Source organism: Dipodomys merriami, unplaced genomic scaffold (assembly GCF_024711535.1).
Source record: "Dipodomys merriami isolate MVZ:Mamm:240054 unplaced genomic scaffold, mDipMer1.0.p SCAF_13, whole genome shotgun sequence".
Lineage (NCBI taxonomy): Eukaryota > Metazoa > Chordata > Mammalia > Rodentia > Heteromyidae > Dipodomys > Dipodomys merriami.
Genome location: NW_027202604.1, coordinates 17387516 through 17414043, shown reverse-complemented (window position 1 = coordinate 17414043; position 26528 = coordinate 17387516). Strand labels below are relative to the sequence as shown.

At 50.4% G+C, this 26528-nt stretch overlaps 1 protein-coding gene across 2 annotated transcripts; it reads left to right on the top strand.

Moving 5' to 3' along the window:
* Positions 1-1777: 1777 nt before the first annotated feature.
* On the top strand, positions 1778-25786 carry Fam107a (family with sequence similarity 107 member A). Of its 2 annotated transcripts, none has more exons than XM_070018811.1 (4): positions 1778-1886; positions 16780-16954; positions 22762-22918; positions 23230-25786. In XM_070018811.1, the coding sequence occupies exons 1-4, from the start codon at positions 1808-1810 to the stop codon at positions 23335-23337; spliced, it is 519 nt and encodes a 172-aa protein (XP_069874912.1). In that variant the 5' UTR covers positions 1778-1807; the 3' UTR covers positions 23338-25786. The 2 variants fall into 2 exon arrangements, with proteins under 2 accessions (XP_069874912.1, XP_069874913.1); XM_070018812.1 differs by lacking the exon at positions 1778-1886 and adding an exon at positions 8396-8534.
* Positions 25787-26528: the final 742 nt, after the last annotated feature.

Below are 26528 nucleotides of genomic sequence, written 5' to 3'. Positions count from 1 at the left end.
TCCCTCCTCTCTCCACTTTCTGGCTGCAAGGAGGTGAGAAGCTTTGATCTATGCACACTCCCCTCCATGACATTCTGTCTCACCTCCAGCCTACAGCGACGGGCCCAACTGTGGCTGAAACCAAGAGCCACGATGCATCTTTACTCTTTAAAGTTGCTTGTTTCAGGTATATTGTCAAGAGTGGTGGGAAGCCAACACATCTATTTTCTTTTAAGTATCAGTCTAGCCAGGTGCTGGTGACTCATGCCTATCATCTTAGCTATGAGGAGACTAAAGATCATGGTTCAAAGCCAGCCCCAGCAGAAATGACTGTGAGACTCTTACCTCCAATAAACTACTTTGAAAAATCTGGGACTGCTGCTGTGGCTCAAGTGGTAGAGTACTATCCGTGAGTAAAGGAAGCTCAGGGACAGTGCCCAGGCCCTGAGTTCAAGCCCCAGGTTCATCCAAAAAAAAAAAAAAGTATAAGCCTTGTAAATCCAACAAACACATGCACAAACACACACGTGCACACACAGACACATGCACACACACACTCACATACACTCACTCCAGAAACCAGCCAATTGTTTCTCTGAAGAGGATTTTGACCCTGACTTTGACCTAGGACTTTATGAATAGCTCCTCCCCCATCCCCTCTTCACAGAGGCTCCTCACCCCTCTTCTTTCTGTTCACAGAAAGAATATTCTCCTCAGGCCAGATTCCACAGTGAAAATGCAAAGCAGAAACTGAATGGCTCAGGTAAGATCCACCTGGAATTCTTCAGGGGGTGAAGAGCAACCCTACCCCCTGAGCCACCTCAGCCACCACTGTCTTATTCCACTTTGCTCAACATCTGGTTTACACACACACACACACACACACACACACACCTTTGCAGCAAGTTTTGGCACCAGCTTTTGGCAGCAAGCAAGTCACCAGAGCCTTTCATTCCTCATCTCTACAAGTGGCACAATTGTAGCTTGATCACAGAGCCACGGCATGCACTAAATGAGATGAACGGTAGATTAGAATTTCATCCTTGGAATAAAGTACCAGTAGGAAACTAGCGCCAGTGGCTCACGTCTGTCATCCTAGCTATTCAGGAGACTGAGATCGGAGGGTCACAATTTGAAGCTGAAGCCTGGGCAGAAAATTCTGTGAGACCTTTATCCCAGATTATCCAGCAAAAAGCCAGAAGTAGAGCTGTGGCTCAAGTGGTAGAGTGCCAGTCGAGAGGGGAGGAGAGAGAATGCTTTGGCTCTAAATCCAAGCCCTAGTATTGGCACCAAAAAGTAAATTTAAAAGTATGTAGTGTTGGTTCTGAGCCAGACACTATCTAAGCACTTTCTATATACAGATACTGAGCCGGTCAACTTACAGGAACACAAACAAGGGTCTGTGAGGGTAGTTACTGTCACACAACTGTTAACTAGTGGGGCCAAGATCGGGGCCCAAGTATGAGGTTTCAGAATCCCACACCTGCTTGAAACGTCCAATAAGGCCCGTGCCCAAAAAGATAGAGAAGAGTAGGCGGAAGGCCAGGCGGAAAGTCCGCACGCTGCGTTCTCGCCTTGATGTTGGATGGCAAGGCAGCGCTGGGAAGCCTGGCTCCAGACGCAGCCGGTGCCCTGCCTGTGCCCGGCCTGCCACCTGGGCACGGACACCTGGCTCTGCCCTGCCCCCTCCTCCCAGCGGTCTCAGTGCCCGCCCCTCGGCCTGGGCCACGGTAACCGGATCCCAGCGGGGCTTGGCGTAGCCGGCTAGCTGCTCTCCTAGTGCGCTCCAGCTCCAATCCCTCCGATCCCGCAGCTGGGCGCGTGGGGCATGGCGCAGAGGCTGGGCGAGTGGGCACGGGGGCCGGCCGAGGCCACGGGGCTCTACCGAGCCGTGCTGCTCAGGTCCGGTAAGTGGGGACAACGGCCATCGGGCCCCTGTCGCCTTTGCGGTGGGGAGAGAGCCAGGGGCTCAGCTGTGCGCAGAGCGCAGACCGAGCCTCCGTCCCTCTTTCTTCTTCCCTTCCTTTCCCTTCCCCTCTGTCGTTCTTTTCGGTTCCTGCCCTTTCTTTCTTTCCCTCATTTCTTGCCCCACTCATGTTTTGGGGGTACCTGTCCTTGGGGACATTGCCTTCTTCCTGCGCCTAAGTGGAGGTGTTGGTCCAAAGCGCAGGAGAGTGTGATGATGCTCAGAGATCCTGGGCGTTGACCAGGGACTGCGTGCTGTCTAATGCCCCCTGGAAGGGAGCCCCCCCACACACACACACACACTAGTCGTGGAGGAAGCATTCCCTGCAACTGTTTGAAAACAAATGTGCGGCGGTGTTGCTTTCGGATGATGGGTGCAGTTGGACGGCAGGTGTTTTCTCGGAGGCTCTTTGTTGGCTCATCTGCCAGAGAGAGGGCTTTCCTGCTCACAGTTAGGGGCTTCTTTTTGGTTACAAAAAGTGAAGTAAACGAATAGATGGGCAGCAGCATAAACATTGCGAGCAAGGACGGGGATGTGGCACAGGGTGGCGGGGTCTGGGTCAGGATCGGGGCAGGAGAGGACCCTTGGAGAAGCTGAAAAGGGCCGCTGGGGTCCTGCCAGGGGGCGTAAGCATCAGATCGGACAAAGGACAAGGGTTCACCGGCCAGCTACCCTCGGCCTTGGCCAGGGAGCCTGCCTCAGTGGCAGCCCCTGGGAGCCAAAATGGGTTCAAGGCCCCTGCACACCTGCACTCTGGGACGGGAGTCTCTCATACATTCCCGGTTCTGGTGGCTGGGAAAGGGGAGATCCCGCCCTTCCCTTGTTCCCCCCCTCCCCCTCCCCCCGCCCCTCCCCTCCCCCTGCCATTACTAGCTGAGAACCTTGGAACAACAGTCCTCTAAGCCGGAAAACAAGAGCTGGCCTGAAGGCGCCTCCCGGGGGGGAAAGCCTCAGCTCTCCGGCTGATCAGGACAGACAAGAAAGCCAAGGGCCCCAAATCAGGCGATGGGATTTCAGACCCAGCTGGGGATTAGCCTACACAGCTCTGGTGCTGCGAAACTGCCCCCTGACCGGGTCCTACCAGCTCACAAAGCTGCGGGAGGGGCCCCTGGTCTGAAGACCTTGAGTTTTCTCTAACCTGGACCCCAATGTCCTCATGCTGATGCGCGTGCACATCATACACACACACACACACACACACACATACACACACACGATTTTTTTTGGGGGGGGATAGGTTGTGGGGCTTGAACTCTGGGCCTGGGTACTGTCCCTCAGCTCTTCAGCTCAAGGCGAGCACTCTACCACTTGAGCCAAAGCGCCACTTCTGGTTTTCTGGTGGTTTATTGGAGATCAGAGTCTCATGGACTTTTCTACCGGGGCTGGCTTTGAACTGCAATCCTCAGATCTCAATCTCCTGAGTAGCTAGGATTACAGGCGTGAGCCACCAGCGCCCAGCTTTTTCTTTTTATCTTTAGGCTCATCCAGAATAGCAGATGCAGCTACAAACCAGGAAAGAGGTAGAAGCCTTCTGGAAGGGGTGGGTGGTACCTTAATGGAGGACCTACTATGGACACTTGAGTGCTGTCCCCATGGCACAAGGACACTGAATTGTCATTTCCATTTACTAGAAGAGGGCTTGAAGCCCACAAAGCCAGCACAGCTTGCCCCTGGTCTGCTAAGGAAACTTTGCCACCCCACCAAGGGGAGAACTCACATCCAAACTGGGTTCACTCACCTATGCCAAAGCCTGCCCGTCCTCTGAGGATGATAATAATAATGGCAAGTGACGGCTGCTCATGGGTTTTTGTCACCTGCCAAATCCCACCAGCTCCGTTCACTCAGCTCATATTTATTGGCCTTCGTTACCAACAAGATCCCACAAAAGGCACGGTCATGTACTATCAGGAAGGTGGATGCTCGTGTTAACCCTCATTGGAAATAGGTCCCATAGCTTGTGTAAGGCCACACAGCTCATCAGGGGTGACGCTGAGATTCAAACCTAGAGCCGTGGGCCTCTGGAACCTGCCCTCTGTTGTCTTACCCAAGGAGGAGCAAGAAGTGAGAATGGTGGGCGGGGATGGGAAGGGAATACTGGGGGAAAGCGAAGGAAAGGGTGACATTGTCCCCCCCAAAAAAGTACTTATTACCTGACTCATGAAACAGTAACCGCTCTGTACCACACCTTAATAATAACAAAAAACACAAGAGACGTGAGATGTGGGGGTGGCTTGGTGAAGGAGCGGTGGCACTGCATCCCTGTAGAAGTCCCCAAGGAGGGCGGGATAGAATCCAATCGAAGATGGCCGTCAGCTTCACTAATGGTTGCCCTGAGCCAGGCACCCAGTCATACTATACTATTAGAAAAAAGCCCAGCTCCTCTGGTAGGGCTCATGCTTGTTAGCCTAGATACTCAGGAGGCTGAGATCTGAGAATCTCATTTTGAATCCAAGCCTGGAGTTATGGCTCACATGAGAGCTTTTACCTTGTGCAAAAAAAGCTAACAGATGGGGCTGGGAAGGTGGCTCAGTGGTAGAGTGCTTGCTTTGCATGCATGAGGCCCTGGGTTCGATTCCTCAGCCCCACATAGGCAGAAAAAGCTGGAAGTGGCGCTGTGGCTCAAGTGGTAGAGCGCTAGCCTTGAGCTGAAGAGCTGAGGGACAGCGCCCAGGCCCAGAGTTCGGGTCCCACGACCAATTAAAAATGAAATGAAATAAAATAAAATAACAGACAATGTCCAGACCCTGAGTTCACACAGACACAGAAAGGAAAGAAAAAGAAAAAGGCCCATCACAAATTACTTCCAAGTGATTTTTAACCTTAAAGTGGCATATGCTGGCATACAGATTCGGGGAAGTTGAGAATAAAGAGGGGAAATCTAGCCGATAATTCCAGTAGGCACAACAGCCAGTTGTAACACTGGATGTCTGCTTTCCACTGTTGAGGCTGTAATCCCATTTTCCTCACTTCAGTGAAAATTTTCAGTGCTCTTACAGGGGTTAAGATCATAGCTGCCACATAGGCTGCTGCCCCACTCAGGGCAGGGTTTTCCATAGCCAGTGTACTTCAAAAGAACACCCACCCTTTTTAGAGATGAGGAGACAGAGTTTGGAAAGTCACCTAGCTGTCCCTCAGTAAAGCCATGACTGGCATCTGAGTGGACACCAGACCCACAAGCTTAGTCCCTAGGCTGGGAGACTCTACTCTGTGGATAACTGTGCACCTGAAGTGCTACATGGCCTCTAGTAAAAGTCCACCTGGACCTCAGGCTGGGTTCTTGGTAGGGGAGCTCAGGACTCTCCAACCTGGACTATAGGGTGACTCCCTGGTGCCTTACTGTCTTCTGCCACCAGGGGGCAGGCTCAGCCTCCAGCCCTTCACACACCCTGGAGAAGTGCCCGAAAAGAAAAAGGGACACCAAAGAAATTCGAATCTCAGATAAACAACAAGTAGCAGTTTACTGTTAGTACACACACACAAAGTATTTTTTATACACACACACTAGCTCCACTGTCCTGCTGGTCTAGCTGCAAGATATTTTAAATGTGCACAAAGTAGGGGGCACCAAACATCTTGCAGCAACTCCGAAGCCATGTCATAGCAGCTGGGTTGGTTGCTCCTTCCTGCCTTCTCTCTCCCCAGTGTTCACGCTTGAAGTCCCTGGCCAGGGTAAAAGCCTCCTCATTCAAACTTGTTGTAAGGGCCACTCTCAGTCCATTCGTCATCTCTCCAGGGATCCCAGGACACGCTTTCCTGCCAACACAGCCTCTTTTCTCCCTGGGTCTTTCCAGCAGGGCATGGTTGGGGTGATTTGGAGGTGGAGTGGGGTTTGATCCTAGGGCTGTTTTGTGCCTGGCTTCTCAGAAACCTCATTGAAACCTTGAGGATGTAGACTGAATACAGGCCTGAGGACGAAGTCTCAAATTGCTATGGAAACTTTTTCTCTGATGTCTGCAGGCACATAAGAAGCGGCTCCAAGAGCCTGTCAGCTTGGAGAAAAGGGGACAAAAATGAAAGGAAAATTGTTCTGGGAGGTTTATTTCCTACAAATGGAAGCCCCAGCCCTCAATAAATACAGAAAATGTCCCTAGCTATTACCCCCCCCACACACACACACACACACAAAAACGCCTCTCCTGATCTTCAGGATGCTCCTTCCCTTTGGCATCTCTGGGCCTTGGAATATAACTCAGAGCTTTGCACTTGCTAGGCAGGTGTTCTACCATTTGAACTAAGCCACCATCCTTTTTTTGCTTTTATTTTTCAGATAGAATTGCACAATTTTCCCCCCCTAGGGTCAGACTCAGACTGCATTTTCCTACTTCTGCCTCCCATACAAGCTGGGATCACAGCTATCATGCCCACCTTTGTTCTTTGACATATGGGTCTCTATACCTTTTGTCCAGACTGGCCTCCAACTGAGATCCTCCCAGTCTCTGCCTCCCAAGTAGCTGAGATTACACGTGGGAGACACCATGCCTGGCCCCTCCACGTTAGTTCCCTATGTATGTACTGATTTTTTGTCTTGAAAGAGAGGATGGTTTCTGCCTGCAAACCTGTAATCCTCTCAATTTGAGTGACTCCAGAATGGTCCAACCCTTTGCTTTAGCCCTGCCTCCCAACATGCTGTCAACATGGCAGCCACACAGCCTTCTTCCCTCAGACCCAGCTCATTCCTACTTGCAACTAGCTCTCCCCCTCCCTGAGACCTCTCCTTCTGCAAGTCTGTCCCATGACAAGGTTGTTCTTTTGGGTTTTGGTCGGCTGTGGGGCCTGAACTCTGGACCTGGGCTCTGTCCCTCAGCTCTTCAGCTCAAGGCCAGCACTCTGCCACTTGAGCCACAACGCCACTTTCGGCTTTTTTCTGCTTATGTGGTGCTGAGGAATCGAACCCAGGGCCTCATGCATACGAGGCAAGCGCTCTAACACTGAGCCACCTTCCCAGCCCCCCATGACAGAGTTTTTGTGAGTCAGCCTCCGCCACAGTGTCCCATTGCCCCCCCCCCCCAGTCTTATTTTCATCACAGCAGGCCTGGCAGGCTGAGGAGTTCTTTACATGCGTCTGCTTATTTATTGCGTAAGTCCCCTCCTGAAGACCTGTTTCCTGAGGGCCAAGATTTTCATCTGCCTTTTCACACAGGGACAATAGCAGGAACACAGCCCGGTACTCAGTGAATGTTTGTGAAGAGAACACATGGGGGCAAGGAGAACATGAAATGACCTTTGTCCATTCCAGTTTGATGTGTGTCCTGGGCCTCATCCCCTTTCCCCACAACTAACACTCAGTGAGGAAGTAAGTTTAGCTGGTAGATGCTAGTAGGGTCCAGAGGGGAGGCCCCTGGGGGACCGAGGACAATGCCAAAAGGTTAGAGAAGTCCGCATGTTGGAGAACACACTGGTTCTGAAATCAGGAAGAAGGCTGCATTCGCCGCAAGCCCCCGTGTCAGCCTTGCAGGTCTTCACACGAGATTTATTTTCACTCAAACATGTTCACATTAGCCAGTAAGTGTGGCACAAGGGTGCCAGGCAGAGCTGCATGCCAGGGCCCTGCCCTGGAACACAGAACACAGAACACAGACCTCTCTGCAGGGAAGTCCCGCCCCCTGCAGGCTCTACTGCCATTCTCCACATGGGAAGTGGGGGGGGGGACGACACTGAGTGACCACCGAATGATCACTAAAGCCAGGGTGACCCAGACTCCATCAGCTGCTACTCACTCCCCTCATTCCTCAGAGACATTCCTAGAGTTCACATGTATCCAGTTTTCAATCCAGCCAGGCATACATAAGTGGCTCACGCCTGTAATCTCAGCTACTCAGGAGGCTGAGCTCTGAGGATCACGGTGCAAAACCACAGTCTAAGTATGAAAAATCTAAGGGACAGTGATCTCCAGTTAGCCACAAAAAAGCCAGAAGTAGAAGCTGTGGTTCAAGTGGTGGAGTACCAGGCTTGAGCAACAAAGCTAAGAGACAGCTCCTAGGTCTGGAGTTCAAGTCCAGTTAACTCCATACACATACAAGTTCTCCATCCATTAGCAGCTGACAGAGCACGGAGTCAGTGCTATATAGCTCCCCTTCCTGCCTCCCCTCTCCACCCCCCACACACACACACTGCACCCCAAGAGACATTTTGTCCTGAGGAATTCATCACCACAGCCGGAAGCCTGGCTTCCCTCCGCAGGGAAGTTCTGGAATCCTCTGTGGCCTGACCCTGCCATCAGAAACAGGGGAAATGCCTCCCCCTCCCCTCTCCCTCCCCCCATGGGGCTGGCTCAGAACAAAGCTTGGCATGTTCCTAAGTCCGCATCCATCTGAGCAAGTAGGCATTTATTTGTGCCTCTCAAACGGGTGGCTTGGACATGGTGTCCCACATCGTGGCTGAGTACCAAGCGAAATAGCCGTTACTATAGCAACAGTTCCTTTTTATTGATACCAGAATAAACAGGAATGCGAAGCTGCCTCCCATCCCCAGGGGCTTAAGAACCGCCCCTTGGAGGCGGACCCTGCTGGCAGGGAGTTGCTGGAGTGCTCAGCCCAGCCACCCGGCAGTGACTTCTCCTGACTTTCCTTCCTGAGGACCCGGCTGTGAAGTAAGACCCTGTCAACTCTGTGACCTGCTCTGGGGCTGGGTGCTAGCCCAGGAGGGAGTCGGGGAAGGAGGGAGGGCAGCTGGGGGGCTGGGGGGAAGGGGGGCTGCAAGTCAGGGAGCCGTACCCTTTGAGTTCAGCTCTCTGGACTCTGTCCCCCTATGGGTGAACTGATATGGGGTGACCTGCTGCCACTCTGGGACTGGGCACTGGCTGGAGCCGATGTGGGCACCCTGACCTGAGAGGGCCCTGCATGCCTGTGAAGGATTGGCTTCTGAGAAGCCCCCAGGGTCCAGACTCACCTGTCACTCAGGAGGGCCTCGAACCTGTAGATAAAAGGCACAGAGTGACAGCTCTGGTGGGGGGGGAGCTCAGTTCAGATTCTAGCACCTGCGTTCACCAGCTGTGTGACCTGGGGAAATCTGAAGCCTTCTCTGAGCCTTGTCTTCACCTGACAAAGGAGGGGAGACAGTACCCCACCCCACCCCTTCCAGCCCTGTGAGGATTTCATGAGACATGGCAGCTAGATAGATGTGTAGTACAATTTAGGCGGGGAGTGCATGCACAGAACCCGTCTGACTTTCTGGTAAACTTGGCTTTTCTAGCACGTTCCAGTACAGGTCTGGGATCAGAAATCTGTGGCTCACACCTGTAATACGAATCAGGAGGCTAAGAGCTGAGAATTGTGGTTTAAAGCCAGCCCAGGCCCGTGAGACTCTGATCACTAGTTAATCACCAAAAAGCCACCATGGCTCAAGTGGTAGATTGGCAGCCTTGAGCAAAAACACTAACGGATGATGTTCAGGTCCTGAGTTCAAGCCCTAGCATTGGCACAAAAAGGGGGGGGGAGGAGGGAAAGGGAAGGGAAGAAAAGGAAAGAAATCAGGTGCTAGAGAACGGAGTAGGTCACTTTTTAAAACTGCAGCCAAACCTGCGTGGCTTTGGTTGGAGGCGCCCTGGCCCAGGCCTGGCAGCCTTGGAGCAGTGTGGGTGGTGATCTCCCCAGGTCTGCTAGTGCCTGTTCCAGGCTCAGCTACCCGCCCTGTCCCTCCCCAACCTCCCTCTAAGCCCTGCATGCCTCACCCTGCGCTCTGCTGTGGAATGGGTTCAAACCTGCAAAGGCCCCCTCAGCCCTTCTCATAACAGTCGGGACTCATGGCCAAGGGTCTCCCAAGTGAACTAGTGGGTCTAATGGGGGCTTTGAGCCTGGGCAGAGGCTGCCAGGAGGCGTCTGTGGCCCCACCGTTCCTTGGTTGCCAGCCTCTGGGGAGGAAGGGACCAGGAGGGTCAGCCATGCTTGTCCCCTTGCTGAACGCTGCTTTTCTTCTTGCCAGCCTTATTCCCCAAACCTGCCTTCCCCTCTCCTGCCGTTGGACAGAATGCGGAGCCAAGGAGGAAGACCACCTGCTGGGCCTCTCCTAGCCAGAGACCTCCCCAGGGCAGCCAGGCCTATAGCTTCTGGCTTCAGCAGCCAGGGTGGGCTGGGGCACCCCGGCCAGCATTTGTATCTGGAATAGACTAGTAGTCCCCGAGTTAGCAGGCCTTCACTTTCCCATCTAGCAGTGGGGGGGAGGGGGGAGGGGGGAGGGTTATGCTGTGTCTGTGCTGGATTTGCTGTTGTGGTTGTTTTTGAGCACACAATACAGGATGGGAAGCTACCCTGTCAACAAGTGCATTGTGCACTGGCAGACAATGGCATGGTAGAATGAGCACTGAATTTGGAGTCTGAAGGTCCTGGTGTGTCCATCCATCTTCTGTGTGTCTTGGTCTCCCTGGGCCTAAGAATTTTCTCATCTGTAAAATCAGTTGTTTCCTGAGTGCTCATTGCAACACACACACCAGGAAGGGACAACAATTTGTCTTCAGTGATCAAGGCACATTATATCACGTCTCCTTCCAAACAGAGTAAGTGTAGCTATGATCCCCAGTGGTCAAAGATTCAGAGAAGTTAAGCTATTTTCCCAAGGTCACATAGCTAGAAAAGACTATTCTGTGAGCCAAACCCAGACTGTGCCCTCTACAACGTATGATTTAAACACTTGGCTTTACTAGGTCATCTATCATTTGTTATCTCTGATGGTACCAAAAACACAAACAGAATCCCCAAAGGAGAAGAAGTGAGGAGGTCATTAAGATCTTAGACAGGTTTAAGTGTGGTGGCACATGCCTATAATCCCAGCTATTTGAAAGAGGGAAGGAAGGAAGGAAAGAGTTGTCTCAAGCAAAATTAACAGTAGAAGTAAAGGGACTAGGGACATGGCCCAAGAGGTAGAGCACTTGCCTAGCAAATGAGCTCTGAGTTCAATCCTCAATACTGCACAAAGACTTTTGACAGCCTGGGGTCCAACTGCCGTTCTCAGGATGGATAGAATCTGGAATTCCATCAGCGTAACTCCCCTCCTGTCCCTCTCCTTCCTGTGCCCAAGAGGGTACCAGAGTCTGCGTTCAAAGCTGCCACCCTAACCGTGGCTCCTGCCCACGGCAGCTGCCTGGTGAGCTCACTCACCCTGGGCATCTAGCAGTCCTGCAGCGTCTCCAGAACCAATCGAGTGCGGGGTGCCTGGAGGCCCCCCTGCCCTTGGATTCCTCCTGTGCCCCACAGGCTGCAGACTGACTGGAAAGCCTCTCAGATTAGCTGCCACCTGCAGCTCCATTGACCCCAGGCCTGGCATTGAGCACAGCAATAGCTTCGGCCCCAGGAGTGAGAGGTGGCCGAGACCAGCGACCTTCACAAGCTTGCACTGGCTGCTCTCACGATGCCCCAGCAAGGCGGCTTGGGTTTGTTTTGTTGGCGGTGGTGGTGGTAATTTGGGGAGTAAGGGTTGTTTTGTTTTCATGTAGGTACTGGGGCTTGATCTCGCTTAGCTTTTTCCCTCAAGGCTAGCACTCTACCACTTGACCCACACCTCCACTTCTAGCCTTTAGCTGGTTAAGTGGAGATAAGAGTCTCTCAGCTTTGTCTGTCTGGGCTGGCTTTGAATTAGGATCCTCAGCTCTCAGCTTCCTGGGCAGCTAGGATTACAGGCATGAGCCACCAGGGCCCAGCATTATTAATAGCTTTAAAGTCCCAACACGCAGATGAGTTTCAGGTCCGCTGACCTAAGCAAGGTAGTTTTGAAGGAGAGTGCAAAAACTCAGTCCTGGCCTAGGAATGGGATTTATTAACAGTAATTACTGCAAGCAGCTAACAGGTGGTTCACGTCCAGGAGTTGAAGCCTTGGCCTTGTGCAGTGCATCAACCTGCCTTGTTGTGTGTGGCAGCCCCTGAATGCAGGCACCCAACCCTCAACTCTGTACTAAGTATTTCCTAAGAGCCTTACAAGTATCACTTCCTTTACTAACCCCAAACCTCATGGAGAGGAGTTCTACAACCACATGGGTTTCCAGAGCACGAAGCCCCAGACCCAAAGTAGCTCCCAAGCCCTGTACCGATGGGCGTGGCTACCTTCCAGGCTGGGGATTTGCCTGCAGGAAATGGGCGTGGCTACATTGCACTGGGGATTTGCGCCAGGCTGGAGTTTTCAAACTGGAGCTCTGGAGGATAAAACTGCTCTTAGGCTAAGAAGGGACCGAGCTGAGATTCAAATGCAAGTCTGAATGGCTCCAATTCCCATATACTTGGGCATGCATGAACCATGTCACTTTCTCTTTGTTTCTTTTTGTGGTACTGGTAATTGAACCCAGGGCCTCAAGCTTATACTCTATTTCTCTCTCTCCCTCTCTCTCTCCCCCCCCCTCTCTCTCTCTCTCTCTCACACACACACACACACACATACACACACAGCCATTTTGCTGGCTTTCAGTTTGTTTCTCAGGTAGGGACTATACGCACTTTGCTAGGACAGCCTCCAACGATGATCCCCCTACTTTACCTCTCAAGTAGCTGAGATTACAGGTGTGAGCTGCTGCACCTGGCTTGCTTTCTCCTTCTTGACCAGCCTGTCCCTCTACCCTGACAGCTCTCTTCTGGGCATTCATCTTGTTCTTTTCAGAGGTGACCTGTGTGATGCTCACATCACTGATGCTGGATGCAGGACAGGAAGTGGCCTGTCATGGCTACTTCCCCAATGGGGTTGGAACTCTCAGGACACCCAGCGGCTTTGGACATGACCCAGAACTCCACCTGAGGAAGCCTCCTCAGGTTTTCCTATACTTACAAGTTGGACTAGCACAGCACTGAGGGCTGGGTGCTGGCTACCTGGACTGCCCTTACAGAGTGTGCACGACACAACTCAATGAGCTCTTCCTTTGTGACAGGACCTGTGTGGGGCTCTTCAACACAGAGGCTTCATTTAGTTAAATTAAAAGGCAGGAGGCAGCAAGCGCTGGTAGCTCAGGTCTATAATCCTAGCTACTCAGGAGGCTAAGATCTGAGGATCATGGTTCAAAGCCAACACAGGCAGGAAAGTCCATGCGACTCTCGTCTTCAGTTAACCACTCAAAAACTAGAAATGGAGCTGTGGCTCAAAGTGGTAGAGCACTAGCCTTGAGCAAAAGAGCTCAGGGCCAGGCCGTGAGTTCAAGCCCCACAACTCAAAATGAGGAATCTCATTTTACAAAAACAATTTTGGCTGGTAGGCTTAAGGCCTGGGCACTGTCCCCTAGACTTTTTCACTCAAGGCGGGTGCTCTACCGCTTGAGCCACAGCTCCACTTCTGGAGAGTCTCACAGACTTTCCTACCCAGGCTGGCTTTGAACCACAATCCCTTGATCTCAGCCTCCTGAGTAGCTAGGATTACAGGCCTGAGATATGGGCACCCTGGCCATGGTTTTGCAATTCTTAATACCTTCCTCCCTCCCTCCACTACCCCTTAGTTGGCCACATGGGAGGGGAGTGGGGGGGGGCAACTTAACACATGCCACCTGTTGGAGTCTGGCACCAGCCTGGCAAAGGATAGTTTCCCAACTATCCTCTGGGGGAACCGAGCCTCCCCTGCCACATCATGACAGCTAGGCACTGATGTAATGTGGGAAGGGGAGAAGGAGGGCCTGGGATGAGCGAGGGCTGGTCAGTGGTTGATGTGGGATACAGAAATGCAGGACCTTGTTGAAAATGCATCAGGAATGTCAGTCATTGTAGGGCATCTTCCTGTAGGATGCGGCCACCCCATGGCCACCCCAATGCTGCCAGCAGCCTGGGGGTTATTCATTCCCAGCCAGACCAATCAGAGGTTTTTTCCTGAGGAATTTAATGGAAGGCAGACCCAAAACTGCCCACTGGAAGCAAAGGAAACCAGTCATTAAAACAATAACAATAATAAAATTCCCCCAAACCTGCTGACCGCTGTCCAAACACAGCAGCCAGAATGACCTTTGCAAAATCCACTCAGACTCGCCCTTTGCCCAGCTTGAACCCACCCGTCCACCCTCACTCGGAACAGAACGCTGCTGGCCGGCCCTCCGCACGCCAGGCACACTGCGCCTTTGTGTTCCCTGAACAGATCCCACTTGTTAAGGTGCATGAGTCACACAGGCTGGCCCCCAGGCCGCCTTCCCCTAGTAAATGTCACCTCCAGCCACCAGCCCTCCCCTGCACCTGGCTAACGCGGGTCATTCACTCAACACAGAGCCTTCTGCTCCCTTCCTCAGCAGTTTGATTTCACGGATGTGTGCAGGTGTAGGTAACTGCCTGCCTGGAATGCTGGCTCTTTCTGATAGAACAAGTACGTTGCTTGCTTAGTTCTGCTCTGTGAGTCTAGGCTAGGAAGTCGACAAGGGTGAGACATGCAAGCTCTGTTATTATTTACCCTCTCCCTAGCTACTCAGGAGGGTGAGATCTGAGGATCACAGTTCAAAGCTAACCTGGGCAGGAAAGTCTGTGTGATTCTTATCTCCAATTAACTACCAAATAGGCAGAAGTAGAATTGCGGGTTCAAGTGGTAGAGCAACAGGCTTGAGCAAAAAAGCCAAGGACAGCATCCAGGCCCTGAGTTCAAGCTCCAGTATTGGCACAAAACAAAACAAAAAAATTTAGAAAAGATATCATATGAAAAACAAATAACCTTATGAAAAAAAAAAGATAAGAAGAAAAGAAGTTGCTTAGAATCCACATTCTAGAAATGGATCTGGGAATGCTAATGCCAGAAGCAAACAGCAGTCACGTTTCTGTATTCTGACCCTCAATTGGCTTCCCAGACTCTGGCACTTATATAGGGTGATCTGACTGGATACTGGAATAGACCCCTGCCCACTGCTGGTGAGCCAGCAGTGCCAAGCACAGACCCCATACAGCGCCAGCATTCCCCAGACATGGTCCCTGACCTATGCTTACCACCCCCCCCAGTCCTCTGTGAGCCCATGCTGAGCCCAGCCAGCATAGGCCACTTCTAGGTTTGTTCCTAGACCATATCTCCATCTAGTTACCTGAGGACTTGGGAAGCTTGAAATTCTGTACATCCCTTAACTGTATCAGGCTGGCTGGCTTCCTCCAACTTGCCCCCCCCCCACACACACACACAAGGTGGCCACAGGCAACTTGATGCTGGGGGGGGGGAGAATGCAGAAGCCTGGGGACTGCTATGGGGACCCCTCCCTCAGCTGCCACATGGAGGCCATGAGCCTTCGGACTCTGGGGCCCCAAGACAAAAACCTCAACTGTTTTATTACCAATACTGATTAAATGGGTTGATCAGATCAGGCACTGCCCATGCTTGGCCTCAGGAAAGTAGCATTCATGGAGAAGGTAGAACTGGTGTCCAGAGTAAATAATGGTGATACAGTGGCCCGTCCATTGAAACGTGTTCATGTGCATTCTCCCTCTCGCCCCCCACCCCTCTCTCTCACACACACACATACAAGTACTTCAGGAATAAGGAGTCAGTTTGTGACCCCGGGCCCCATCCTGCTAGAATTTCCACTGCACTGATAACTTTCCAGCTGCTCTGGTGGAAGTCAGGCCTGGACAGCCAGACAACATTTGCATAAAAGACCACACCCCCTCTCTTTGTCACCTGCCACAGGGCGGTAGGGACTGCACCTCCCATTCTGTTCTGCTGTACAGAGAGGCTGAAGAGCCAGACCCCTCCACAAGCACATTTGGAACAGTGGCCCGGGTGTTGGACATGAGCAAGTGATATTTCCCTTCAATCTGTGCATTCTTTTAAATTGTGTTTAATAAATATTCTGTTTGAGAGTGAGTGTGTGTGTGTGTGTGTGTGTGTGTGTGTGTGTGTGTGAGTGTGTGTGCAGGTGTGCTGGTTCTGGGGCTTGAACTCCAGCCCTGGGCCCTGTCTGTGAGCTTTTTTTTTGGGGGGGGGTCCAGTCGTGGGCCTGAACTCTGGGCCTGGGCGCTGTCCCTCAGCTCTTCAGCTCAAGGCTAGCACTCTACCATTTGAGCCACAGTGCCACTTCCGGCTTTTTTCTTTTTGCTTATGTGGTGCTGAGGAATCGAACCCAGGGCCTCATGCATGCAAGGCAAGCGCTCTACCACTGAGCCACCTTCCCAGCCCTGTCTGTGAGCTTTTTTGCTCAAGTGCTCTACCACTTCAAGCCACAGCTCCACTTCCAGTTTTCCTGTGGTTACTTGGAGATAAGAGTCTCATGGACTTTCCTGCCGGGCAGGCTTTGAACCTCTGGATCGGCAAATCTCAGCCTCCTGAGTAACTAAGATTACAGGTGTGAACCTCCACTCGCCTTTCTTTTTCTGGAACAAGCTCATGGAAAAGGAAACTCCAATACAACAATCCCTGTTGTTGTAGGGGAAATTTTTTTTGCAAAGTCAGGCCAAAAGTATATATAGGCATGAACCCATATTTGTTACACAGTACAACTTATTCCTCCTCCTCCACCTGCTCGTACAATATGAGGTTTGAACTCAGATCTCTACCACTTCAATCATATATTCCAGGCCTTTTTATCCCCTTCACTTAATTTTTAGATAGTGCCCCACACTTTTTGTCTAGGACAACCTCAGTCTGCAAAACCTACCTATACCTTGTACACAGCTGGGATTACAGGCATGCACCACCATGCCTGGCTCAGATCCAGTACCATTTCCTTTGTATACCCCCAATATTTTATAAACATCCCCTCTAGTACTTATCACCACCCTGTGCAAAGGTTCAATGACTAGTTCCACCTGCCAGATGAGTAACCAAAAAAGCTCAGAAAGCCAGGCAGCTTCCCCAGGAATTACATAGTCTCCATTAGCACAGACCATCTGACATGAAGACCTTGCACCTTAACTGGCCTGAATGAGCAGATGGGGGCATGGGCTAGCCCTGACCATCTCCTCTGCCCATCTCCACAGCCTCCATGTACTCGGAGATCCAGAGGGAACGAGCAGACATCGGGGGTCTCATGGCCCGGCCAGAGTACAGAGAGTGGAACCCAGAGCTCATCAAGCCCAAGAAGCTGCTGAATCCCGTGAAGGCCTCCCGGAGTCACCAGGAGCTGCATCGAGAGCTGCTGATGAACCACAGAAGGTAGGATTTCTGCCTCCTCCCCCCCGCCCAACACTCTGCAGGCCCCTGGGACTGGGAGAGTCCCTTCATGGAGGACAGGCAGGTTCTGCAGGGGAGTGGATGACCCAAATGTGGTCACCAGCACAACCCATGAGGGTCCATCCTCTGGGGGCCCCTGAGAACCTGAGGCCCCTGCAGCCCCATTCTCCTCCCAGACACTCACTGCACTCCAGATGCATTTACTAAGCACCTACTATGTGCCCAGACCTAGATAACAAAAAAGGGGCCCTCAGGGAGGAAGACAGGCATTTCGTCTAACAGTAAAATGGGGACCTTGTGGTGTTAGAGGCATGGTTCATTTGGTAAGGTGCTAGCCAATGAGTGAAAGCAGCAGGTACCACGTTCAAGTCCTGGTTTCAGACCTCAAAAAAAAGAAAGAAAGAAAGAAAGAAAGAAAGAAAGAAAGAAAGAAAGAAAGAAAGAAAGAAAGAAAGAAAGAAAGAAAGAAAGAAAGAAAGAAAGAAAGAAAGAAAGAGAAAGAAAGAGAAAGAAAGAAAGAAAGGAAAGAAAGAAAAAGAGAGAGAGAAAGAAAGAGAGAAAGAGAGAAAGAGAGAGAGAAAGAGAGAAAGAGAGAGAGAGAGAAAGAGAGAGAGAGAAAGAAAGAGAGAAAGAAAGGAAAGAAAGAAAGAAAGAAAGAAAGAAAGAAAGAAAGAAAGAAAGAAAGAAAGAAGGAAGGAAGGAAAGAAAGAAAGAAAGAAAGAGAGAGGGAGAGAGGGAGGGAGGGAGGGAGGGAGGGAGGGAGGGAGGGAGGGAGGGAGGAAAAAGAAGATGGTGCAAAAAAAAGAAAATAATAGCTCTGGGCACTGGTGGCTCAAGCCCATAATCCTGGCTACTCAGGAGGTTGAGATCTGAGGATCACAGTTCAAAGCCAGCCCAGATAGGAAAGTATGTGAGACTCTTTTTTTCTTTTTTCTTTTTCTTTTCCAGTCCTGGCACTTGAATTCAGGACCTGGGCACTGTCCTTGAATTTCTTTTGTTCAAGGCTAGCACTCTACCACTTGAGCCACAGTGCCCCTTCCACCTTTTTCTATGTATGTGGTATTGAGGAAACAAACCCAGAGCTTCATGCATGCTAGGCAAGTGCTCTACCACTAAGCCACATTCCCAGCCCTCCATGAGACTCTTTTTTTTTTTTGGCTGGTCGTGGGGCCTGAACTCCGGGCCTGGGAGCTGTTCCTCAGCTCTTCAACTCAAGGTGAACACTCTACCACTTGAGCCACAGTGCCACTTCCAGCTTTTTCTGCTTATGTGGTGCTGAGGAATTGAACCCAGGGCCTCATGCATACAAGGCAAGCACTCTACCACTGAGCCACCTTCCCAGCCCCCCATGAGACTCTTATCTCCAATAAACCACCAGAAAACTGGAAGTGGTGCTGTGGCTCAAATGGTAGAGCACTGCTAGCCTTGAGCTGAAGAGCTCAGGGACAGCGCCCAGGCCCAGAGTTCAAGCCCCATGACCAACCAAAGAAGAAGAAGAAGGAGGAGGGGGGGGAGGAGGGGGAAGAAGGAAGAAGAGGAGGAGGAGGAGGAGGGGTACCTTGCTAGGAGCATAAATGGGCCTAAGACCCCCACCGCAGGAGGGATCTGGGGGGGCCCAAGATCACTTCTCAGAAGAGGCAATATCTCAGCTGAATGGAATAGGAACCAGCCAGGCAGGGAGGTGGGCATTGAGCAGCAGGGTAACAGCACCCACAAATGGCTGGAGAGTACAAGTTGCTCCAGGTGGCTGGTGAGAAAGTATAAGGTGCAGGCTAGAGGAGTAGGGATAGATTGGGGAAGAGTCTGAGAAGAAATACGTGGGCCCACCACGGAGACGCACACTTCTAATCTCAGCGACTCAGGAGGGGGAAATGATGAAGATCACATCGCAAGGCCAGCCAGGCAAAACAGTCAGCCAGGTCCCATCTCGACACACTGGATGTGATGGTATACCTTTAACTCCAGCTACTCAGGGGACATGGGTAGAAAGTTTACAGTCCAGGGCAGGGTCCAGCAAAAAGTAAAGACAATCTGAAAAATAACTACAGTAAAAAGGGCTAGAGGTGCAGCTCAAGAAAGAGAGCACCTGTCTAGCAAGCGCAAGACCCTGCCTCAAACCTTAATCCTCAAAAAAACAGGGGTGTAAGGTCTGATCAGTATCCCCCAAAAGGCCCCTCTAGCTGAGATGGCTGGCTCACAGCACTGAGTAGAGAGAGCCAATGCAGGGGAGAATGCATAAGAGCCATGGATCTTGAGGGACAGCTGGGAGGTAACAATGGAATATGAAGTTGTGTCTCCCTTCCACTGTCTGGGCAGTGCCACCCTGCTTACCAGTGACAGCAAGAAGGCAAGTGTCTTCATAGCTCCCTCTGCTGGCAGATTCTGCTTGTGATTTCTAGTCTCATTTGCATCTGTGTAAATGAGACTATTCTTTTTTTAATATATTTTTTCATAGTAAAGATACTGTGCAGAGGGGTTACAGTTACATGAGCAAGGTAATGAGTACATTTCCTATCGAGCATTGTTATACCCTTCCTTATATTTCCCCTACTATTGCTTTCTTCCCCACCTCCCCAACTCCTTCCTCCCCTCTCCCACCCCCACCCTCACCCCTGCAAAGTTGTAAAGTTCATTTTCAACATACTGTCTTGTACCTCTCATTATTACAATGGGTCATCCTGTATCCTTAGTTCAGCATTTTGTTATTTCCCTTCCCCTCTCCAAATTAGAGGACACCAGAATCAAATACAGTGACCACAGGGGTGTACCATGGGGGAAGAACATAAAAAAGAAAGAAAAAAACAAAACAAAACAAAACACATGGTACATTATAAGTACATTAAGAAGAATGGCAACAAAGATAAAATCTCTTGTGTCCCTATCTTGGGGTTCACTTCACTTAACATCATCTTATAGGGTCTTATGTAGTTTTTGACCTTTTCTGCTTGTCCCAGACATATATTAGTTATTGCAAATAAAGGAAACCATGGGACCTATGTTTCTTTGGAGGCATAGAATTCCTGTGTGTGTGTGTGTGTATCACATTTTCTTGATCCATTCATCTACTAAGGGGCATCTGGGTTGGTTCCATATCTTAGCTATGATGAATAATGCTGCAATAAACATAGTTTATTGTCCTGGTAGCATTAGTATGGCCTTGTTTGTGATCCTTTGGGTAAATGCCTAAAAGTGGGATTGCTGGGTCATAGGGGAGCTCTATGCGGAGTCTTGAGGAATCTCCATACTGCTTTCCAAAGTAGTTGAACAAGTTTACATTCCCACCAACAATGCAGTAGGGTTCCCTTTTGGCCACATCTCCTTCAGCATCTGTTGTTATTAGAGTTCTTGATTATAGCCATTCTAACTGGTGTGAGGTGGAATCTCACTATTGTTTTGATTTGCATTTCTTTTATGGCTAGAGAAGTTGAGCATTTCTTCATGTGTCTATTTGCCATTCTTATTTCCTCTTCAGAGAAGTCTCTCTTTAAGTCTTTAGCCTACTTATTAATTGGGCGGTTGTTTCTTTGAGGATTTGTTGTTGGGGGTAAATGAGCCTATTCTTTTTTTAATACATATTTTTAATGTAAAGATACTATACAGAGGGGTTACAGTTACATGAGTAAGGTCATGAGTACAGTTCCTATCGAGCATTTTTACCCCCTCCTTTGTTTCACTCCCACCCCTTCCCTCCCCACCTCCCCAACTCTTCCCTCCCCCCACCCCCATCCCTGTGCCTGAAGTTGTAAAGTTCATTTTCAACATAGTGTTTTGTACATCTCGTTGTTACAATGGGTCAACCTGTATCCCTATTTAAGCCTTTTGTTATTTCCCTTCCCCTCCCCAAACTAGAAAAATGTATATACGAGATGCAGGGCATCAGAATCAAATACAGTAAAAAAAAAACAAAAAACAAAAAAACAGGGGTTGTACCCTGGGGGAGGAACATACCAAAGAAACAAAAAAAATCACATAGTACATTATAAATATGTTAAAAACAATTCCAAGAAAAAACCACTTGTGTCCCTATCTTGGGGTTCATTTCACTTAACATCATCTTATATGGTCACATGTAGCTTCTGCTTGTCCTAGACATATACTAGTTATTGCAAATAAGGAAAACCATGGGAACTATATTTCTTTGAGTCTGGCTTACTTCACATAATATAATTTTTTCCAAGTCTTTCCATTTCCTAACAAATGTGGTGGCATCATTCTTTCTGATGGAGGCATAGAATTCCATTGTGTGTGTGTGTGTGTGTGTGTGTGTGTGTGTGTGTGTGTATATATATATACCACATTTTCTTGATCCATTCATCTACTGAGGGACATCTGGGTTGGTTCCATATCTTAGCTATGGTAAATAATGCTGCAATAAACATAGTTGTGCTGGTAGCGTTAGTATGGTCTTGCTTGTGATCCTTTAGGTAAATGCCCAAAAGTGGGATTGCTGGGTCATTGGGGAGCTCTATGTGGAATCTTTTGAGGAACCTCCATACTGCTTTCCAAAGTAGTTGAACAAGTTTACATTCCCACCAACAATGCAGTAAGGTTCCCTTTTGGCCACATCCCCTCCAGCATCTGTTATTAGATTTCTTGATTATAGCCATTCTAACTGGTGTGAGGTAAAATCTCACTGTTGTTTTGATTTGCATTTCTTTTATGCATTTCTCTAGAGAAGTTGAGCATTTCTTCATGTGTCTATTGGCCGTTTATGAGCCTATTTTTATACATAATCTTTCCAACACTGGACTGTTTGGAATTTTGTTTTCACATAGTACCTTAATATGATCATTTTTCTCTGATTGTCTTTTATAATGATTGCTCCTTTTAACATCCAAATACATCATCACACTAAAAGCAGTAGCATTAAGATAAACCAGGGGAAATTTTGTAATCTAAGAGATATTCAAGGATATACATATATATACACATACATATATATATACATACAGAGAGAGAGAGAGAGAGAGAGAGAGAGAGAGAGAGAGAGAGAGAGAGAGAGACTAAAATGTATTCTTATCTCTTAACCAGTAAAGAAAAGATTTAAAATAGGTAGAGTGCTGGATACCAGTGGCTCCCACCTATAATCCTAGCTACTCAGGAGGCTGAAATCTAAGGACTATAGTTTGAAGCCAGCCCAGGCAGTAAAGTCCTTGAGACTCTTATCTCTAACTAACCACTGGGAAAACTGGGAGTGGCACTGTGGCTCAAGTGGTAGAGCACTAGGTTTGAACCAAAAAAAAAGCCCAGGACAGCACTCAGGGCTGGAGTTGAAGCCCCAGAATTGGGGAGGGGTGAAGGTGGGGGGGGGCCATAGTACATTCACAAGAGAGAAATGCAAATGACTGCTAAATATGTCAACTACTGTTCCCTGTAACTACTAATTAAGGAAACACCTGAAAACTGCTATTATTTGTTACCTGCCAGAATCTGTGATGGTGACAGGGAGAAAGAGAGGTCTTAAGAGCAGTGGGCTGCGTAACTTATTCAAAGACTCCAGCCCAGCAGTTCCCTCGGTAGAAAGCATTCAGAAATGCAGTCAAAGCTGATCTCTGCGGTCAAACCTGAGTCCAGATGCTCTCCCTGCCCTATGGTAGCCGCCGCTGGCGCTGGGATCTTGAGCTCTAGCAGCCTTACTGGCCTTGGGAAAGCTGGTCAGGGATGGATCCCCGTTCTGGGGCTTCCCAGAAGCTTAGAGGCCATGAGGGCAGAGTTCGGGTCACCCTGAGCTGGGGAGGGGGCTGGTGAGGAGTGGGGTCTCCTGACTGCTCGTGCGCGCGCACACGCAGGGGCATTGGCGTGGACAGCAAGCCGGAGCTGCAGCGCGTGCTGGAGCACCGCCGGAGAAACCAGCTGGTGAAGAAGAAGAAGGAGGAGCTGGAGGCCAAGCGGCTGCAGTGTCCCTTTGAGCAGGAGCTGCTCAGGAGGCAGCAGAGGCTCAACCAGGTGGGGAACACTGGGGACCCACGCGAGCCTCCCCCTGGGCCCCAGAAAGACAGTGGGCAGAGAGGACCTGGGACGGGACTCGCGCGTGCGCACGCACACACTGACCTATAGGGTGACTGTGGGTGCATCCTGCAAGCTACCTAGGGTCACCACAGCTGCCCTGAGAGCCGGGTGACCTTGCTTTTAGAGTGGGGACCCTGAACCCCTGAGAGGCCCCTCGGGTGAGAGGACCCCTGGCTTCTGGGAAGAGGAATCCACCACCACCTCCCCTGCAGCTGCGCACGTCACCCCTCTGCTTCTCTCTCCTTCAGCTGGAAAAAAAACCAGAAAAGGAAGAGGACCATGCCCCGGAGTTTATCAAAGTTCGGGAAAACCTTCGCAGAATTGCCACGCTGAGCCCTGAAGACAGAGCGCTGTAGACAGCTGTTTGGCTGTAGGCCCAGGCCGCACCCTTCCCTCCCTCCTCCCCACCCCTCCAGCCCCCTGTACCTGGCAGACCCCCTCGGCCCCCCCCCAGCCATCAGCAGTGTGATTCTGCCCCCTTAGAAATGCGTGGCCCTCCCCCACAGAAAGCTGGGGAACACCCCTAAGCTCCAAGCAGGCAGGCCCCAAACAGGGATTGCTGTGGAGCCCTGAGCTCCCCCTTGGATTTGGACTTCTGAGTGCGGATCCCTCCCTGCCATCCCAAGTGGAGACCATTGCCAGGAGAGCATGCTCTATGGAACGTCCCTGACTCAGGGCCTGAAGAAGAGGAGCCTCTTTGGCCTTCCTATCAGGAACCTTTCAAGGCCCACGGGCCCTGTGTCTCCCAGCAGCCAAACTCCCAGGCCCATACTTCTACTCCTCTCACAGCCCTCTCCAGCTAGACCGGGCACACACACACCTAGCCAGAGCTCGTGTTTCCACCCTCCCCCGCCCCCCACGCGTTTAGGACAACACTTGACCAACTTCATTGAGCACAGGAATGATGGGGGAATCCCATCTAGCAAGCTCCAGGTAAGACCCAAGCAGCAGGGCTTCAGTATCTGGGGTGGTGCACAGCAAGACATCATCCACATCATCCATAATCCTAACTACTTAGGAAGCTGAGATCTAAGGATTGCAGTTCAAAGCCAGCCCGGACAGACAAGTCCATGAAACTCATCTCCAATTCAGCAGAAAAAAAAAAAAAGCCAGGAGTGGAACTATGGCTCAAGTGTCAGCCTTGAGCTAGTCTAGTGCTAGCCTTGAGCAAAGAAGCTAAGGGTCAATACTCAGGCCCTGAGTTCAAGCCCCAGTAACCCCCAACCCCCAATACACAAACCATCATCCACCTCTCTTCCCAGGCACCTCTGTCCTCAAGGTTCCTAATCTGCAGCCCCTCATTCATCATTATCCAGCCCACCCCAGGGACATCTGATTCTGTTGCTCTTGTGATGGTTGTATGCACCAGAGTTGTATATAATTGCCAATCTGCATTTTTACTGGTGTGATCACACCATGATGCAATGCTAGCCAAAAAGAAAAACCAAAATGTTTACCTTCTCTACAGCCTTTTGGAAAGCAGACATACAGTGGCATTGGAATTCACTTCTGCAAATGAAAATGATAGTTTGAAGACGCCACTGCATGTTATGTAAACGGGCCTCTTACAAGTCCAAACTTCCAGCACCTGAGCCCCGCTGCCCACACAGCCCCATCTACCATGGACCAGCTCCGCCTATTCTTCTTCCTCAAGGGATTTCTTACTGGGCAACACACACAAATCTTTTTCAGGCCTGAATCTTTTCTCCCAAAAAGCCCACCTCAGGCTTTGTAAGACTTTCATTGAGGGTGGAAAGCAGAGCAGGTAGGGGGAGGGAGGAGCCCCTCCTTTTACTTCCTCCAACCACAGGAAGCTGCGAAGCTCTGGTTCTGGAAGCACAGGAGGGACCAACAGGAGGATAAAGACGGACCTGGTCCTGTGCCTACTCTTACTGGTGGGCTTCAGCATGGCTGACAGTGCCCTCCGGACAATGTCCAGCATGTTAGTGTCAATACAAATATGCTGCCTCTGTGTGTGTGTGTGCGTGTGTGTGTGTGTATGTGTGTGTGTGTGTGTGCATGCATGCATGCATGCATGAGTGAGAGACAGAGACAGACAGAGAGACAGACAGAACTTGCACTCTCTGGGGCTCCTAATGTGACTGTCGGGGTGAGAATGTGGTGCCACTGTTTTACATCTGCCGGGTAAGGGTCACACTAAAGATGCATGACTCCTCAACAGACCACTAGCTCCCCAAAGGAGTGGATCTCAGAGGTCTACATGCTGCTCAGACTGGTGAAGAGAAATGAGGCAGAGCAACCAGATGGGGTAGAGGAGAAAACTCAAGGGAGTGCTTGAAGTTCTGCCCTGTCCCGCCACAGAGGTGACAAGTAGTGATGACACCCCCGAGGTAGAAGGAACCTCAAGCCCCATGTCATCCAGGGAGCTGTGACAGACACTAGGGTGTACTCCCTAGTGACCATCCCCCAACTCCACTTCTCTAGTCACCTCCATACCAGCGGCTACAAATCTAGGCGCTCACAATCTAGCCTTCTTTGCATCTTGAAGAGACCAGGTGACCTGATATTGGCCAATGAGATTGAAGCAGAGGTATAACAGGGGCTTCTAGAAAAGCTTATGCTTTTCTGATCAAATGAGGCATAGTCAATACTGTCTCCTTGTCCCTCTCTTCTTGCCTTGATTGAGGATATGATGGCTACAACCATAGCAGCCATTTTGCTACATGAGGAAAAGGCCAAGAGAATCACAGAGATGTAAACCCTATTGTTTGATCAAGCCAATGCTAGCTGCTGTGCTTCTCCAGAATTATTCTTGTAAATAAAAATAAATCCCTATTTGGTTAAGCCATTGTTAGTCAGTTTGTATTACTTGCCACCAAAAGCATTCCTGTTACTAAAGAAAAAGGCCAACCCTGACTGCCCAGTAACACTTTAGAAGCCATACTAAAAGTAAAGATGTCTCCAAACATGTTGGATCAGGAAGCCTGGAGCAGTACTGGCTCTCTTTCTCTGTTCCTTGCCAGTTTGAGACTGGCTCCAGTCTGAGAACTGAAGCTGGCACGTCACTAATTCAATTCCTCTGTGCCGGCAGGCATGCCCTGGGTGGGGAGCCTGGTGGGCATAGCATGTTGGTATAGCTGCCCTTCACCGGGCTTGCCACGGAGGCCCCCTCCTAACTGTCCCCTCTAGTCTGTCGGCAATAGAGTAGCCGCAATGGTCTGAATCCTGTTTCAACTTTAGGCAAATCTCATCTCTCTGCACAAAGCCCTCCACTGGCCCACAGAGGACTCCTTCCTGTGCCCTTTCAGGTCCTGAGTGTCCAGCTCCTCAGAGAAGCTCATCTTGACCTTCCTACCACTCTCTGGGGCTCCTGCCAGCATGGCCTCTTCACAGTCTGTAGCATGTTCACCGCATGCCCTTCCACCTGCTGTTCCCAGACAGCAGCATCCTTCCTTCTGGGAGTACCCAGTACCCCTCACTTTCCGCAGGCTTTTCCCCAGGCGCCTTCTAAACAAAGACCAATTAAAAAATGTCAACATCCACACATTTCCTATACACCATTAAGGACTCACATCTCAGAACATGC